At 37.6% G+C, this 15,811-nt stretch overlaps 1 protein-coding gene across 1 annotated transcript in view; it reads left to right on the top strand.

The window, feature by feature from the left end:
- Positions 1-14,161, top strand: part of LOC129006200 (cytochrome P450 2C8) — a 33,283-nt gene extending 19,122 nt beyond the window's left edge. Inside the window, exons 6-9 of the mRNA XM_054435640.1 lie at positions 5,206-5,347; positions 8,093-8,280; positions 11,803-11,944; positions 13,621-14,161. Of these exons, the coding sequence (XP_054291615.1) occupies positions 5,206-5,347; positions 8,093-8,280; positions 11,803-11,944; positions 13,621-13,802 (654 nt within the window). The 3' untranslated portion in view covers positions 13,803-14,161. The remainder of the gene's footprint in view (positions 1-5,205; positions 5,348-8,092; positions 8,281-11,802; positions 11,945-13,620) is intronic.
- The last annotated feature ends 1,650 nt before the right edge of the window (positions 14,162-15,811 follow it).

Raw genomic sequence — 15,811 nt, 5'->3', positions numbered from 1 at the left:
TTGACTCTTGTAAATTATTTCAGTCTCTTTGTTACATTTATCTGATAGAATTGTGAATTTCTTCTCTGTGTTATTTTGAATATCCTTAGGTTTCCTCAAAACAACTATCTTATATTCTCTGGCTGAGAGATCACATATCTCTGTTTCTCCAGGATTGGTCCCTGGTGCCTTATTTAGTTCATGTGGTGAGGTCATGTTTTCCTGGATTTTCTTTATACTTGTAGATATTCATCTGGGGCCGGGCATTCTAGAGTTAGGTATTTTTGTCGTCTTTGTAGTCTGGGATTTTTTTTGTACACGTCCTTCTTGTTAGGCTTTTGAGATATTAAAAAGGACTTAACGTATTTTTGATTTGCCCCTAGAATACTGCACTGGCAGTGAGCTGCACTTCTTTTAATAAATGGGAAATGAGTTAAATGTTGTGATCTAAGCTGTATCTGCTTTAGGGGCACTCCAAGCCCAATAATGCAATGGTTCTTGAAGACTTGTAGAGATACTGCCTTGATGGTCTTGGACAAGAGCCAAGAGAATTCTCTGGATTACCAGACAGAAACTCTTGTTCCCTTCCCTTAATTTCTCCCAAATAAACAAAGTCTCTCTCTCTGTTCTGAGCCAATTGAAACTGGAGATGGAATGACACAAGCACTCATGTGTCCACCACCACTGTGACTGCACTGGGTGAGACTTAAAACCAGCAGAGCACTGGGTCTTGCCCAAAGCCTGCTGCAACCATTCTGTGGCTACTGCCTATGTTTCCAAGGATCTGGGGCTCTACAATCAGTTGGTGGTGAATCCAGCCAGGCCTGTGTCCTTCCCTTCAGTGCAGCAAGTTCCTTCAGTAACCAGTGATGTCCGGAGGTACCACCCAGAAGCCAGGGACTAGAGTCAAAAACCTTAGAAGTCTATTTGGTGTTCTGTTGTACTGCAGCTGAGCTGGCACTCAAACCACAAAATGCAGTTCTTCTCACTCTTCCCTTTCCTTTCCAAAGGCAGTGGAGTGTCACCCCTTGAGCAGTGCTACCACAGGACCATGCAGAATACAGACCCTGTACAAGAGCCAAGTCCTGGTTTTGGAGAGTCCAGGAGTGCACTTGGTGCTCTACCCTCCTGTGATCAAGCTAGTACCTAGTTGCAAGACAAAGTCAACTTTATATTTTACTCTGATTTCTCAAGTAGAAGGAGTCTTTCCTGATAGCCAGCTAGCTGGGAATGTGTTGAGTCTTACCTGAAGCCAGTAAGTCTCAGAGTCTTACCCAAAGCCCTCAACATAGTACCTGGGTATTGCTGCTAGCTATTCAAGCCCCCCACTCCTCAAGCAGAAGAAAGGAGTTTCTTTTGGAAGTGAAAACTGTGCAGCTTGGGATTAGGAGATGGGGGATGTCAGCACTCCCTTACCCATCCCCAGCTGCTGTCTCAGTAGGTTGAACCTCCCACCCCAGTCTACTGTCTCTGGGCCCAGTTCAGCACTAGGACTCACATAAAAGTTATAGTCCTTGTAGCCAAGACTGCCTTTCAGGTTTATTTACAGTCCCAGAGCCCTATAGTCCACAGTGATGAGGCTTGTAGAAACTCGGTTCTAACCACTGGTATCAGAGATTCACCTCTGGCCAGGGCTGGTTTAAATGCTCCCTCTGTGAGTGGGCATCAGCTGAATTTGGGCCTGTTTTGCTTTCTGCCATAACAGAACTGCACTAATTTTATGCTCTATAATTGCTGTGCTCTCCCTCCCTCAGTACTCAGAAATACTCTCTGAACCATGCCACTGCTGCCAGGGGAAGAGAGGACGTCAGTAATTCAATAGTATTTTCTCTCTCTTTCACTTCCTTTTTCAGTTAGATATATTTACCTCAAGGTACTGTGCATGCTCATCTGATTTTGGTTCTTATGAAGGTACATTTTGTGTAGATAGCTGTTAAACTGATGTCTTTGCTTGGGGAATAATCAATGAAGCATTCTATTCCGTCATCTTGCTCCACTCTCCCATTTGTATATCTTCTTTTGAAAAATTTCTGTTCATGCTGTTTGCCCACTTTCTAATGGGATTATTTGGATTTTTTTCTTGCTGTTTTGAGTTTCTTGTAGACTCTGGAAAATAGTCCTTTGTTGAAGGTATATTTTGCAAATATTTTCTCCCATTCTGTAGGTTGTATGTTTACTCTGCTTGTCATTTCTTTTACTGTGCAGAAGCTCTTTAGTTTAATTAGGTCCCATTGTCAACTGTTTTTGTTGAAATTGCTTTTAAACACTGAGTTATAAATCCTTAGCCTAAACCAATGCTCAGAAGAGTTTTTTCTAGGTTTTTTTCTAGAATTTTTATGATTTCAAGTCTCATATTTAAGTCTTTAGTCCCTCTTGAGTTAATTTTTGTATATGGTGAGATATAAGAATCATATTTCATTCTTCTACATGTTCCCCTGGGTAATATCAGCCAAGCACAAATCCCACAGCTACCAGCATAGGTGGCTCTTTCCTGCAAGAACCACCTCCTAGCTGGTAGCCAATAGGCACAGTGTATTACAACATCTTCTGGCAAAATAACACAGCATTTGGGAAGGAGAAAACTTTTATCTTATCTCAGCTAACACCATACCCACATCACCCCAGCTAATCGGAAGGTCTTGAGTGTGTTCACAAACCCAGTACATTGCTAGTACAGCTGGCATTTGAGAAAATTACCACACTAAGCCTATTTATAACCAAGTAAATCTTACAAAGTCTATGTCACTCTCTTGCCATCTCCATCAGAGGTGGTGCTTGCACCTGCTGCTGGGAGACCAGAGGACAGTTAGGCCCAGTTAAGCCCCATTCAACATTGCCCTCCTTTGTAGCAAAGAGCGGAACCCAAGCACTGTACATCTCTCAGACCTTTCCACAGCCTGAGGCATCAGAGATTTTCAGTTGGCTGACAAAGATGTCAATGATCAATTATCCTCAGAAGGAAGAGCCAATATTACAGGTGAATAATCATAGGCCAAATGGACTGTTAAAGAGAGAGCAATGGAGCTTATTGGTCAATTCATAAGAAGAATCTACAACTCACAAACACGCACACAAACACGCACACACACACACACATACACACACACAAATAAAGTAAAAAGAAGCTGGCAGAGGTGAAACCCTGAGAGACTTAGTAATCCATGGAAAGGGCAGGTAGGAGTGTTCTCAGCCTCCCTACCCAATTTGGCAGACTGCTGGGATCTGAAGTCAAGGTGACCTTCCTTGCCTTCATGAGCACAAGTACTGTAGTAGGCTGTGATTTTCAGACTTCTCGAGGATATTACCTTGTTCACACAAGGTCCCTTTCCTTTTCCTTGGATCTGAGCTGTTTTTAACTATTTTGGTAGAATTAACTAGTGAAGTAATCTTGAGTTGGAACTTTTTTTGAGGGGGGTGGAGTTGTTCAATACTAATTCAAATACTTATTGTACGTGTATTCACACTTTCAATTTATGAGAACTTTATTCGATTAGTCCCTTAACCTTGGCATTTGCATTGCCCCTACTCTTCTTTATCCAATATAGGCAGTTAATGCCTCAAGTTTTTGTATTAATAATTGCCATTTCTCTCCACTTTGTATTTTCCTATTTATTCCTGAACTTATTCCTAAGAATAAGTTGCCTGTTGCCTATCTGGATTACAATTTAGATCTGTCTTGTCTTTGTGAACTCATTCTCTTTTACTATATTTCATTCTTGATTTTGTTGACTTGTTTGTTTTACACATTTCAGCTTTGTAATGAACATGTAGGTGATACTGAGTCTTTGTAAATTTTTGACAGAAGAAAATTGCAAACTCTTGATTCAAGAGTGTAACACTTTTCATGATATAGCCCTAATTTACCTATATTTATAAACTAAAATTGTGTTCACTTACAAATAATAAAAAAAATCATAAAAATGAATGTGTTAGGCTGTTCTTGCATTGCTATAAAGAAATATCTGAGGCCAGATAATTTATAAGAACATGAGGCCCAACTGGCTCACAGTTCTGCAGGCTGTACAGGCATGATGCTTTCATCTGCTCAGCTTTTGGAGAGTCCTCAGGGAGTATTTGCTCATAGAAGAAGGCAAAGCAGGAACAGGCGTGTCACATGGCAAGAGGAGAAGCAAGTTGGAGAAAGTTTTAAACAGCCAGATCTTATGTGAACTCACTTATTATCAAGATAGCATCAAGGGAAATAACGCTCATGAGAAATCTACCCCCATGACCCAATCACCTCTCACCAGATCCCACCTATAACAATGGGGATTAAGTTTCAACAAAAGATTTGGGAGAGATAAATATTTATTATCCAAACTATATCAAGAGCTTAATCAAATAGTTGGCTTATATATCTCAAATACAAGAAGTCTTATACTGGGCTAGACTAGAAATAATATGGTAGCCCTGAAGCATGAGAGAGTCAAGTGCCTTCTTTTTTCTTTAACCATATTTAGTATAGAAGTCTTCATTACTATGATCAAATGCTCATGTCCCAAGATGATGTCAATCCTACCTCCCCCTTCACATTTCTGTTTTGAGTAATGAGGAGAAAAGAGAAGAAGATTCATGTTCTGGTTTGAGTGTGCCCTCTACAGTTCATGTGCTAAAAGTGAATGCCCAATGCAACACTGATGACATGACTAGGTCATCAGTGTTCTGCCCTCATAAATATACTCATGTTTTTATTGCAAGAGTGAGGTAGTTCTTGATAGCTTGTTATAAATGTGAGTGTGCCCCCCCAATTGCTCTCACTCTTACCCTTTCTTGCTCTTCTACTTTTTGCCATGCAATGAAATAGCATGAAGGCCATTGCCAGAAGCCAGTGCCATGCTCTTGGACTTCCCAGCCTTCAGAATCATCAGAAATAAATTTCTTTTCTTTATAAATTACCAAGTCTATAGTATTCTGTTTTATAACACAAATTGAACTAAGACAGGGCATCAGCATACTTCTGCTTTTATTTCTGGGGAAAGAAATATTCTGTGTGACTAACTTAAGCAGCATATGACTTCATGAATGGAACTTGTAGGTCTGTCAGGAAATAAAGTTTGAGTCAACTGATCTGCAGTTTCTGCCATACCACACAGTTGCTTTTTCTAATACTGTACTGTCCAGTATCTCTTTTGGCTAACTTTATAAAATAGTATGTTTTTTAACATTTAGTGTATGTAGATATACTGGCACATAATTTGTCAGATAATTGCATGAAATCATTTCTAGGAAAAGGACAACCAAAAGTCAGAATTCAATATTGAAAACTTGGTTGGCACAGTAGCTGATCTATTTGTTGCTGGAACAGAGACAACAAGCACTACTCTGAGATATGGACTCCTGCTCCTGCTGAAGCACCCAGAGGTCACAGGTAGGACCACAGATGATGAACAAAGTGAATTTCAGAACAATGCTGAGAAGATGGTGCCAGTGTCCTCCACCTTGTTTCAGTCAGAGAAGCTTCATTCTTTAAATTTCTGTGTCATCAGCTGTAATCTGTTTAAATTTGATGACATGATTTAAAAGGATATCTTTGTACAATGGAGGAGGATGACGGAGATCAGTAAAAACAGTATGGCAGTAGCAAAATAAATAAAGCCCTGATGAAGTGTCTAGATTTCAGCAGAGGTAATTTGTGGTAAGGAGAGCCAGCAGAAATTGGCCTAGTATTGAATGTAGGTTTTATTATGAAAAGTCCACTTTGAACAGTAGGTTCATTTCTCATTTTGAAAATTCCATGCTCTAATGCTGGGGTGGGGAGATGAAAACAATCTTTATTGAAGCATAGGTGGAAATTCTAGAATTGTACTGAGGCATCGTGAGATAAATTCCAGTCTGGGAAGTAATCTAAAAGTTAGGCTCTTAAGGAAGGTGTTTCTATTTAAGCAGAGGCCATACCTAAAGGAATTTTATTATTCCAGAAGTGTGTTTCATAAAACTGCTATTTGACCAAATAGGGATATTTGGAAGGGAGTTTAATAATTGCATCTTTCACATACAACTTTTCTTTAGAATTTACAATTTACCTTTAGAGTAAACTCTACATTTCCTTAGAATTTACATTTAAATAGTTCCTGCTTTGCAGCAGATAACATACCTTTTTCCCTGTGTCAGGATCCCACTGAAATTTCAATAACTAAATTACAAATTAAAATTAGCCTGTTGAAGTGAAAAGAGAGGAGAATAGAAAATAGCCAATAAGTCTTTGGCAAATTTCTAAAACATGGAGAGACAATGGAGGGCTGACAATTGACACAGCATAGAGGATGGATTTGTAATGTAAGTATCAGCAGAGGAAGATTTATCAAGAGGAGAAGCTAATCTGTGTCACTGTGATTCTCATAAGGTTCAGTATTTGGAGGCACCAAGAGCCAAAGAAGGTAGGGAATGAGACTGAAAAGGGTGGCTCTCCTGCCCAAGTTTCCTCCATAACTCCTTTTATCAGGTACCTGATTTCTTCCCACTGGGAAAGGGAAGCATACTCTCCAGAGAAACTAAGCCTAAGAACCCCTGTACTCGGGGACACTTTACAGGGCCAGGAAACTGTGAGATGTGAAGACAGAAAAAAAAGGTTTGGGAAAGATCTATTCCTCAGATTCAAAGACTCAGCATTTTTCTTCATCTTGCTTCCTGACATTCAGCAGCCAGCTAGATACTCTCCAGAGAAGAAACAAGTCTAGAGAAAAAACCTCCATATTTTGCCAACTTAATAGAAAGTTATCTACAAGTGTCCAGCAGAGTGAATGAAATTAAAACATCCATCACAGGACGCAAAGTCATGGAATTTCAGAGCACCAGAAGTAAAGGGAAAATTAAAATCTTTCAGAGAGTTATATCAGGTCATATATAAAATATCAGCATTCAAACAGCGTCAGAATTCTGAAGCATATTATCTTGTATATTCATAGAAAAAAAGTATTTGGGACCTACATGCTTGCTACAAATTTCACCCTCTATACTAACTTTCTCCAATACTGGGGGTTGTGCTCCATCTCATGTCTGAAACTAAGTCAGAAGAAATAATGGGTACCAGGAATCAAGAGACCTCATATAAGAGAATGACAGTGTCAGAGAGGTTGCTGTGCTCCTAGGAAACAACCACTTCAGAAGGGACCAGGTGAATAATACATGTAGAGGAGACTTCAAGAACCAAAGAGATGTGATTGATAGTCTGAGATTTCCCTATAATTGGGAAATTATTACTAGGAGTTTCAAACATGTGCAAATACTCTAACTTGAAGAATAGAAAATTGTGATTTAACTAAAGAACCAAGGAAGAATGTGTATGTGTGTATACATATGTGTGTGTGTGTGTGCTTCTGTGAGTATATTTAGAATGATGTAAACAATGAATAGTGATATAACCAGAAATTGTGTTCTAAATATATTCTGGTAAGTAGAAGGAGGAGAATTGTGTGTGTGTACATGTGTGGGTGTGTCTGTGTGTACACATATAACTTTGTGGGCGTGTGTCTATATATGGAGTAGGGATGGAGATGAAAATTCTCATCTCTCATACCAGAAAATCATTAAATATTGTCTAAAAATTGTTGAGTAAAAAATAGAAAGAAATACTGGTTATTTAGAAATACAAATATAAATTTCAGAAGAAACTGCTAGCATGCTCAAAGTGGCCACAATTGGAAATGGAAGAATGAAGACAGTACCATTGCTAATTGCATCACTGCCCCTGCTCCACCACTGCACACACAAATATATTTATAACACCATTACAATTTAACATTATACCCCATATATTATTTTGATAATACATATAATATTTGATTCTTGTTTTTCTGTTTGCAAGCACTGTAATTTCTTGACTTATTATGTTCTGTTTATTTTTTAAATAATTTATTACTTAAATTTGTATTGGTTGTCATATATACTAATTTATAGAAATGTACTTATGCACTGTAATGACTAGTTTGTAGGAGAGTGGTATGTATCTATATTACGGTAATCCTTTTTATATGGCTGGTTGTACTTCTGGACATGTAACTCATGTTTGTAATGTTGCTGGGATTTTTATACCATGTTTAATGTGGCCGTGAATTGCTATGACAAATGTTCCATATATCTTCGTTTCCATCAGTTCTTTCTTGTGTCTTGTCAGCTAAAGTCCAGGAAGAGATTGATCACGTAATTGGCAGACACAGGAGCCCCTGCATGCAGGATAGGAGCCACATGCCTTACACTGATGCTGTAGTGCACGAGATCCAGAGATACATTGACCTTGTCCCCACCGGTGTGCCCCATGCAGTGACCACTGATATTCAGTTCAGAAACTACCTCATCCCCAAGGTAAGCTTGTTTCTCTTACACTATATTTCTGTGCTTCTGAAATTTCCAAAGTGCTAGTTTGGTTCCAACCCTCTAACAACACAAGATGAGAGAAGTGCAAAACTCCTACATGTGGCAGCTTGATGGACTTTCTGCTATTTTGTTTGGGGCTATAAAGATTTATAAAGCTAGGTCTCCTTAATAGGCTACTCTTAGGTGTTACACTTTCAAATAATTGTTGAAAATATCAGTGTGTCAGTTTCCCAAAACACTCTTCTGAGATTTTTATCAAATTGACATTCATTGTGTAGTTCGATATGGAAAGACTTAACATGTTCATGCATTGAATTTTTTAATTCATGAATATGGTTATGCTCGCAACTTATTGAGCTTTATTCTATTTTCTCAGTAATGTCTTATTTTCAGTGCAGTGGTTTACAACTCTTTTATTAGGTTTTCCCTAGATAATTAATATTTTGTTGTTATAATTTTTTAATGTTTTTTATTTCTTTGTAATTGGTGTATATAATCGTATTCAATTATACTATTCTGATGACCTTATATCTAACAATGTTCCTAAATTTACTGATCATTGCCGATAATTTATCTGTAGATATACTTGGAATTTCTATGTACATTATTTTGCTATCTGGGTTAATATGTATTTTATATCTTATTTTCCAATGATTTTGTCTTCAATTTATCTTTATTGCATTATTGTGCTGGCTAGGATTTCCAGGATAGCATTGAACAGAATTGGTGATAGAGGGCATCCTGATTTCATTTCTGATCTGCTGGGGGGTAGAGTATAAGAATATTAATATTTCACTACTGAGAATGATGTTTTAAGTATTTTTTTAAATAATTGACTTATTTAACTTCATTTATAAAAGAATTTTCATGAATATAGTTTGAAATGATACTCTACATTTGTTATGAAACAGATAGTTGGTATTTTCATAAATTCCCAGCCCCCAGAAGGCTCATGTCATTCCAAGTGATCAGACTCCTGCATCTTCCCTAAATAAGGCTAGCAAACTGGGGATGGCAGGGAGCAGAGCCCAGAGCACCTTGGTAGTTTTGCACAGATTTTTTAAAAGCCAGTAACTTCCTTCTGGCCGTTCTAAAAGACAAACACTTTGGAGAAAAGTTGTGCAGTAAGGGAAACTATCAAAAATCATTCTCGTAGAACAGTAAGGCAGTGAGGCAAACAAAATCTCCCTCATGATTTTAAAGTCTGTAATAGAAATTAACAGTGTCATCTGCAGCCTGATTATGTACTTTAAGATCCCAAAAAATTGCTGCTGTTTTAAGTATTTTAGTAGATATTCTTTATCAGAAATCTTTAAGATTTTAGTAGATATTCTTTATCAGATTAGGGAAGTTTTTTCTCTTCTCTTATTTTTATATAAATTTTTGTCATGAATGTGTGTGCAATTTTATCAAATTGATTCTCTGCATCTATTTATATGATTGTATATACTGGCCTCACATCCCTCACTAGATATACATAAGTATACACCTGGATTTGCTCTGTTACTTATTGTTCCGGACTTCTGTATTTATATTCGTAAGATATTTTGGTCTGCAATTTTTCTTCCTCAAAATTTTCTTTTCAGAGTTTTGATAACAAGATAATGCTGGCTGCATAAAACTAGGTGAGAAATGTTCCCTAATGTGGGTCTGTTTTTATTGCTTTCCCTTCCTTCCACTTTTCTTCTTGTGACTGCTTAGTTGTATCCTTGAAATGCCTAAAAACCTATGGCTCAGTACCAGATATTATATATGAAAAAATGCAGAATTTCAGAGAACGTTTATCTTTTTCCAGAATGTATTCATTCCCCTATCATAGGCAGTTATAATGACAACACCTCCTGTCCTGATTCAGAATTTAATATGACATGAACACAGTCAAAAATTGACTGTAGGTATGAGCTTACCTCTCTGAAGTTCTCCCGTCACTGGGGCCAATTATTGTCTTTGTAATCTGGAGGCCAATTTTGGTCTTTGCAGCTTTACAATGCTGTCTATCACATGGTTTCTGTATTGATCCAGATGTTTTAGTTGCTATGCTATAAACTACACAATTCCACTTATTATTATTCAATTAAAAATAATAAAAGTTATATTTTCATGAAGGAAAACAATGAGACTGATAAGGTTTCAATTACTAATGTCATCCTCTGGAGAAGATAGTATTGATAACTTATCAAGATGTGATGGGGTTTTCCCTAATTATCACTGATTTTTTACAAGGATTAGGATGTCAATCCACAGTTTTTACCAACGCACACAACCAGAAGAGGTTTTTCTTTCTCAATACAAGGGTCTATCTACACCTCAATACTGCAGTATGTAATGCCCCAAAACAAAGATTTTTCTTTTACACAATAATAGAGTAGTCACACTCAGTAGCTATTGTTCAAATAATAATACAGCCTAAATTTAAATTTTCACAATTTTTCTAGATATTTTTATGGTTTTTCTCCTGCAGTTTACTATCCAGGCAAGGAACAAGCATATAATTCATTTATATTGACCTTTTCACCTTCTGTAATCAAGGAAAGTTCCTTTCCTTGTTTGTTTTTTTTTCAATCAATTGACCTTTTTGAGACCAGCAGTCATTTAAAATGTTCCTCAGGCTGGTTTGGTATGACTGTTTTCTAGAGGCAGATTCCAGCTGCAATTTTGGCAACAAAACTACATAGGTGCTTTAAATATCTCACTGAATCACATTGATGAGATGGGAGCATAAAATGTCACATATGTCATTATTGGTCATGCTAAGTTCCTCACATAATATGGTTGTATCCTCCAGATATTACCATTGTAGGGGTTCTGCTTTTTATATACAACTAGTAAAAATCTATGGGAGTGCATTAAGACTATGTGAAACTCCTGCTTCCAGAATCACACACCCAACGGTTCTAGCTTTAATTGATGATCCTTACCTGACCTGATGATCCTGACTTGAATTGTTGCAAAGTGATAATCTTTGTAATTTCATCATCTTTTCAGTGTTTTAAGCTAAAATTAATCTGTAGCATGGCAATAATAAACACTCAATAGTTTTTACTTCTTATTGCACTTGTGGTTATCATCCCAGATGACATCATATTAAAATAGATTACATGTTTATTTACAAAAGTTCTATGAACAGATACTCTGGACATTTCAAGTGTCAACAGAGACTTCCATTTTAAACCATAATCTACATAATCAAAATACAAGATGTGTGAAATTTGAAGTGATGAAATAGAGCAGCAAATGAGGCCAGACAAGGGCATCCAAACTTGATGATCTGGAAAACACATTCAGAAGGTTGCACACAAGTATCCAAGACGTAAGACTTCAAATGTGATTGGAAAGCTCTTCAGCAAGCATCCACCACTGACCTTAAGCTCATCCATGTAAATTACTGTGTCTGGCTGGACCTGAGTTTCCTCATCTATAGATCAACGTTATGGAGCTACGTGATGTCCACTACTTCTTCTCACTTCTGGACTTCTTTATAAATCAGATTATCTGTTTTGTTACTTCCAGGGCACAACCATAATGACATTACTGACTTCCGTGCTACACGATGACAAAGAATTTCCTAATCCAAAGATCTTTGACCCTGGCCACTTTCTAGATAAGAATGGCAACTTTAAGAAAAGTGACTACTTCATGCCTTTCTCAGCAGGTAAAAGAAACTCGTTTCCATTAGTATTTAAAGGAAAGAGAGAACTTTTTGGAATTAGTTGGAATTTACATGGCACCTCCTCTGGGGCTGGTAGAATTGCTATTTGTCCATGATCAAGAGCACCATTCTTAACACCCATGCGCTCCACCCTCACAATACACCCTCATTATTGGGCCAGATAGTGGGGCTTGCAGGAGTTAACTCTGTTGTTCCCAATTGAGAAAACTAACATCTAGGTTGACTGAACTCTGCCACTAGATACATCACTAAGGCACCCAAGAGCTCCTCCTAGAAGGTAAAATTCATCTGTTCTTTCCTTACCTGCCTTGACAAATGTATCTAAGTCCACAACTGCATTGAGTGTCTTCTACATGGTGTCTATCACCTCCCAGGCTGAGCTCCAAGGGCACAACTTTCAGTGAGAACAGAGGCTCACTCTTGAGTTAGGGAAGAAGAGTAAACAGGTCATTGTAATTTAGTCAGACCAGGACTGTGAGAAGGGAAAGCACAGGCCCCTGGGTGGGGGCTACAGGGGGACTCTGCATGCTTCTTGCTCTCTCACATAACACAGTGAGGCATAAAATGGAGTAAGCAACTCAGAGGATGTTTCATGTGCTTCAAAGGAGGTGATAAAATTTAAGGGAAGGCTGGGCATTTTGAAGGAGATAATGAATGACAGAGCAGGACATTTGCTTTAAATCAAGGATGTCAGAACCTTTGCCAAATAATTATGGAGTTCAGGAAACATTGGCAAGCTAAGAGATTACTTTGCAGTGATTCCAGAGCACGCTGTCTTCCCCCAATCATGATCATATATCCTGGATACTTGCTGTTCACACCTGTGTTTTGTGTGCTAAGTCTCTGGCCATGGAATCTCCTTCCTTTATTCTTTGATCTTTTATGTCTGCTTTATATTTGGCACTGTAGATACCAACATGACAAGGACAGAGACCTTCCTTCAAGAATTCACATTTTACCACAATAGATAAATAAATATAGAATTATGATTCCTGGTAATCCATGCTTTAATGAAAGCATGAGTATGCTGTTGAGGAAAACCAGAGAGCATAGGATTTGATTACTTGAGGGGATTGTAAAGAGTGTGAAGATGAAATGAAATTGAACCTATGTCCTGAATGTAGCCTAATAAAGACGTATCTTAGCCAAAATGAACAACAGGATATGAAACTTGAAACTTCATGGTGTGTTCAAGATTGATGAAGAGAGTGTATGACTAGAGCTGAGAACAGATTATGTGAAAAGTGGAAGGAAACATCATGGAATATCAGGCTTGGAACAGGAAACAAGAATGTGCATGTATTTCTATAATGACAGATGGAAACTCAAAATGGCAAAAGAGCTGTTTAATGTGGGAATAAATAAAGAAATGACTGTTATGGAGCTGATAATCAATGAATATTTGTTGAATGAAGGGTGCCTATTGAGATTAGATGTTAGACAGATAGCAAATGTGTCTCTTTTTGTACATTTGTTTGTCCCACCATCCATTAATCCATCCATCATTTCATCCATCCATTCATCCACATGTTCATTCATCTACCCAATCATTAATCAGTTATTTACTGCATATTCTGTTTGTGCAAGTCACAAACAACTGTTTGTCATAGTCACAGTTAAACACAAGGAGTAACTACTTTCCTCTTTGTTATCTTCAGGAAAACGAATTTGTGCGGGAGAAGGACTTGCCCGCATGGAGCTATTTTTATTTCTAACCACAATTTTACAGAACTTTAACCTGAAATCTGTTGATGATTTAAAGAACCTCAATACTACTGCAGTTACCAAAGGGATTGTTTCTCTGCCACCCTCGTACCAGATCTGCTTCATTCCTGTCTGAAGAATGTGAGCCCATCTGGCTGCCGATCTGCTATCACCTGCAACTCTTTTTTATCAAGGACATTCCCACTATTATGTCTTCTCTGACCTCTCATCAAATCTTCCCATTCACTCAATATCCCGTGAGCATCCAACCTCCATTAAGGAGAGTTGTTCAGGTCACTGCACAAATATATCTGCAATTATTCATACTCTGTAACACTTGTATTAATTGCCACATATGCTAATACTTTTCTAATGCTGACTTTTTAATATGTTATCACTGTAAAACACAGAAAAGTGATTAATGAATGATAATTTGGATCCATTTCTTTTGTGAATGTGCTAAATAAAAAGTGTTTGTTATTAATTGCTGGTTCAGTTCTCAGACTTTCCCTCTTTTGTGCATAATGCAAGAAATAAATTAAAGAAAAGAGAGTGCCAGGAGGCCAGGCTTGTCCTCATAATAATAAGCAGAGAGAGTGACAAAGGAGAAGAGGGTGAGGAAGGTCTCTGGATGTTTGTCATCTAGAGTTACTGAAGGTTTGGCTTTATAACACAGAAAGTCTGTCCAAGGGAAGAAACAACCTTCAGGGAAATATTGAGAGAATCAGTTCAGTTGTGTATTATTTGGAGATAAAATGAGGCTAATTACTTCAGGGCCATAGAATCAAATTACCAATGCATTTATGTTAAGTGTAAAACAAGAAATATAAATTAGAAAAATAATGTAATCTGTTGAGACTTTCCAAGGATTTTGTTCTTGTTTGGAGAGAGAAGAATAAAACCCAGAACATATGATTAGCAATATGAAAGTATATATTCATACTTGACTCTAAGTTGAAAACATAAAGCAAAAAAATTCAAATATTTATTAGTGTTCACAATAATACCAAAACAGAGGCATGAATTTAGACACTTAATCTCCATTTCTACTTCACTGATCCACTCATCTTTAACCCCATAGGCAAAAAAATGGAGCAGGGACATGAGGGCACTCAAGCACAAAGCCTCTATAAACAGTCAGAACCAGTACAGCAGGTTCAGTGGTCCTCTTATCAGAATAAGGTTACTGAAATCAGCCTCTTGTCCAATGAAAGCTGTAGCTATGGCTTGTGGAACAGTGGGTAGGGGTGAGCATCTGGTGGAGGCCCATGCTTGTATAGTTGCTAGAGAAAAATTAAAACCTTGTGCCAGTTAGAACACAGTTTATTCTTTAAGTGTAGAGGTGAATGACCTAACTCTTGCCTGCCATGACCTTAGGTCCTATTTATAAGTTGGTATCTTATTGCCACAAAAAGTCCACCCCATCAGTCTTACGATCTCTATTTAACACTAATGTTGATGAGTTGTTTTGTGTAAACCACAAAAGAGAGGGGGTCTAAAGAGGCGTGTCTGACCTCCCATCCTCTCGTGGCTGGGAATACAGTTTTTAAGGTTTTTGCTGGGGTTCCCTTGTCCAAGCAGGCTTAGGATTTATTTTTAGTTACAATAATTACAGAATTTCAAAGAATCTACCCACAGAATACATCTAAGTTACATAGTTGAGAAGAACATAGTTACAATGGAGAAGACAGCCAGACACTATCTGAACCTAGTAATCAAATGACATCATTCTAATGAAACACATTGAAATTGTCTGTCACTCAAAAATGAAAAGTATCCTCTGTGATATTCCTAGCAGAGATTCCTCTGCTGAATTTAGTCATTAAAAAACATCAGACAGGCCTAAATTGAGGGACATTTTATAAGTATTCAGCCTATACTCTCAAAGAGTGGCAATGTCTTGGAAGTCAAATAATAACTGAAGAACTGCTCCATACTGAAGATGATGAAAGAGACATGACAGCTAGTTGTGGCATGCAATTCTGGATTCTGAACTAAATTTTGAGAGGGACAAAAAGCATATATTTTGGGACTTTTGGTAAAACACCAACAGGAACAAGAATTAGAAAGTTCCAATGCATTAACAGTAATTTTCTGATCCTGATGGTTTTACTATAGTTATATAAGAGAAGCACAGGCACATTG

Source organism: Pongo pygmaeus, chromosome 8, assembly GCF_028885625.2.
Source record: "Pongo pygmaeus isolate AG05252 chromosome 8, NHGRI_mPonPyg2-v2.0_pri, whole genome shotgun sequence".
Taxonomy (NCBI): Eukaryota; Metazoa; Chordata; class Mammalia; order Primates; family Hominidae; genus Pongo; species Pongo pygmaeus.
The sequence above is the reverse complement of the archived record's forward strand: the minus strand, read 5'-3'. Positions and strand labels throughout refer to the sequence as shown.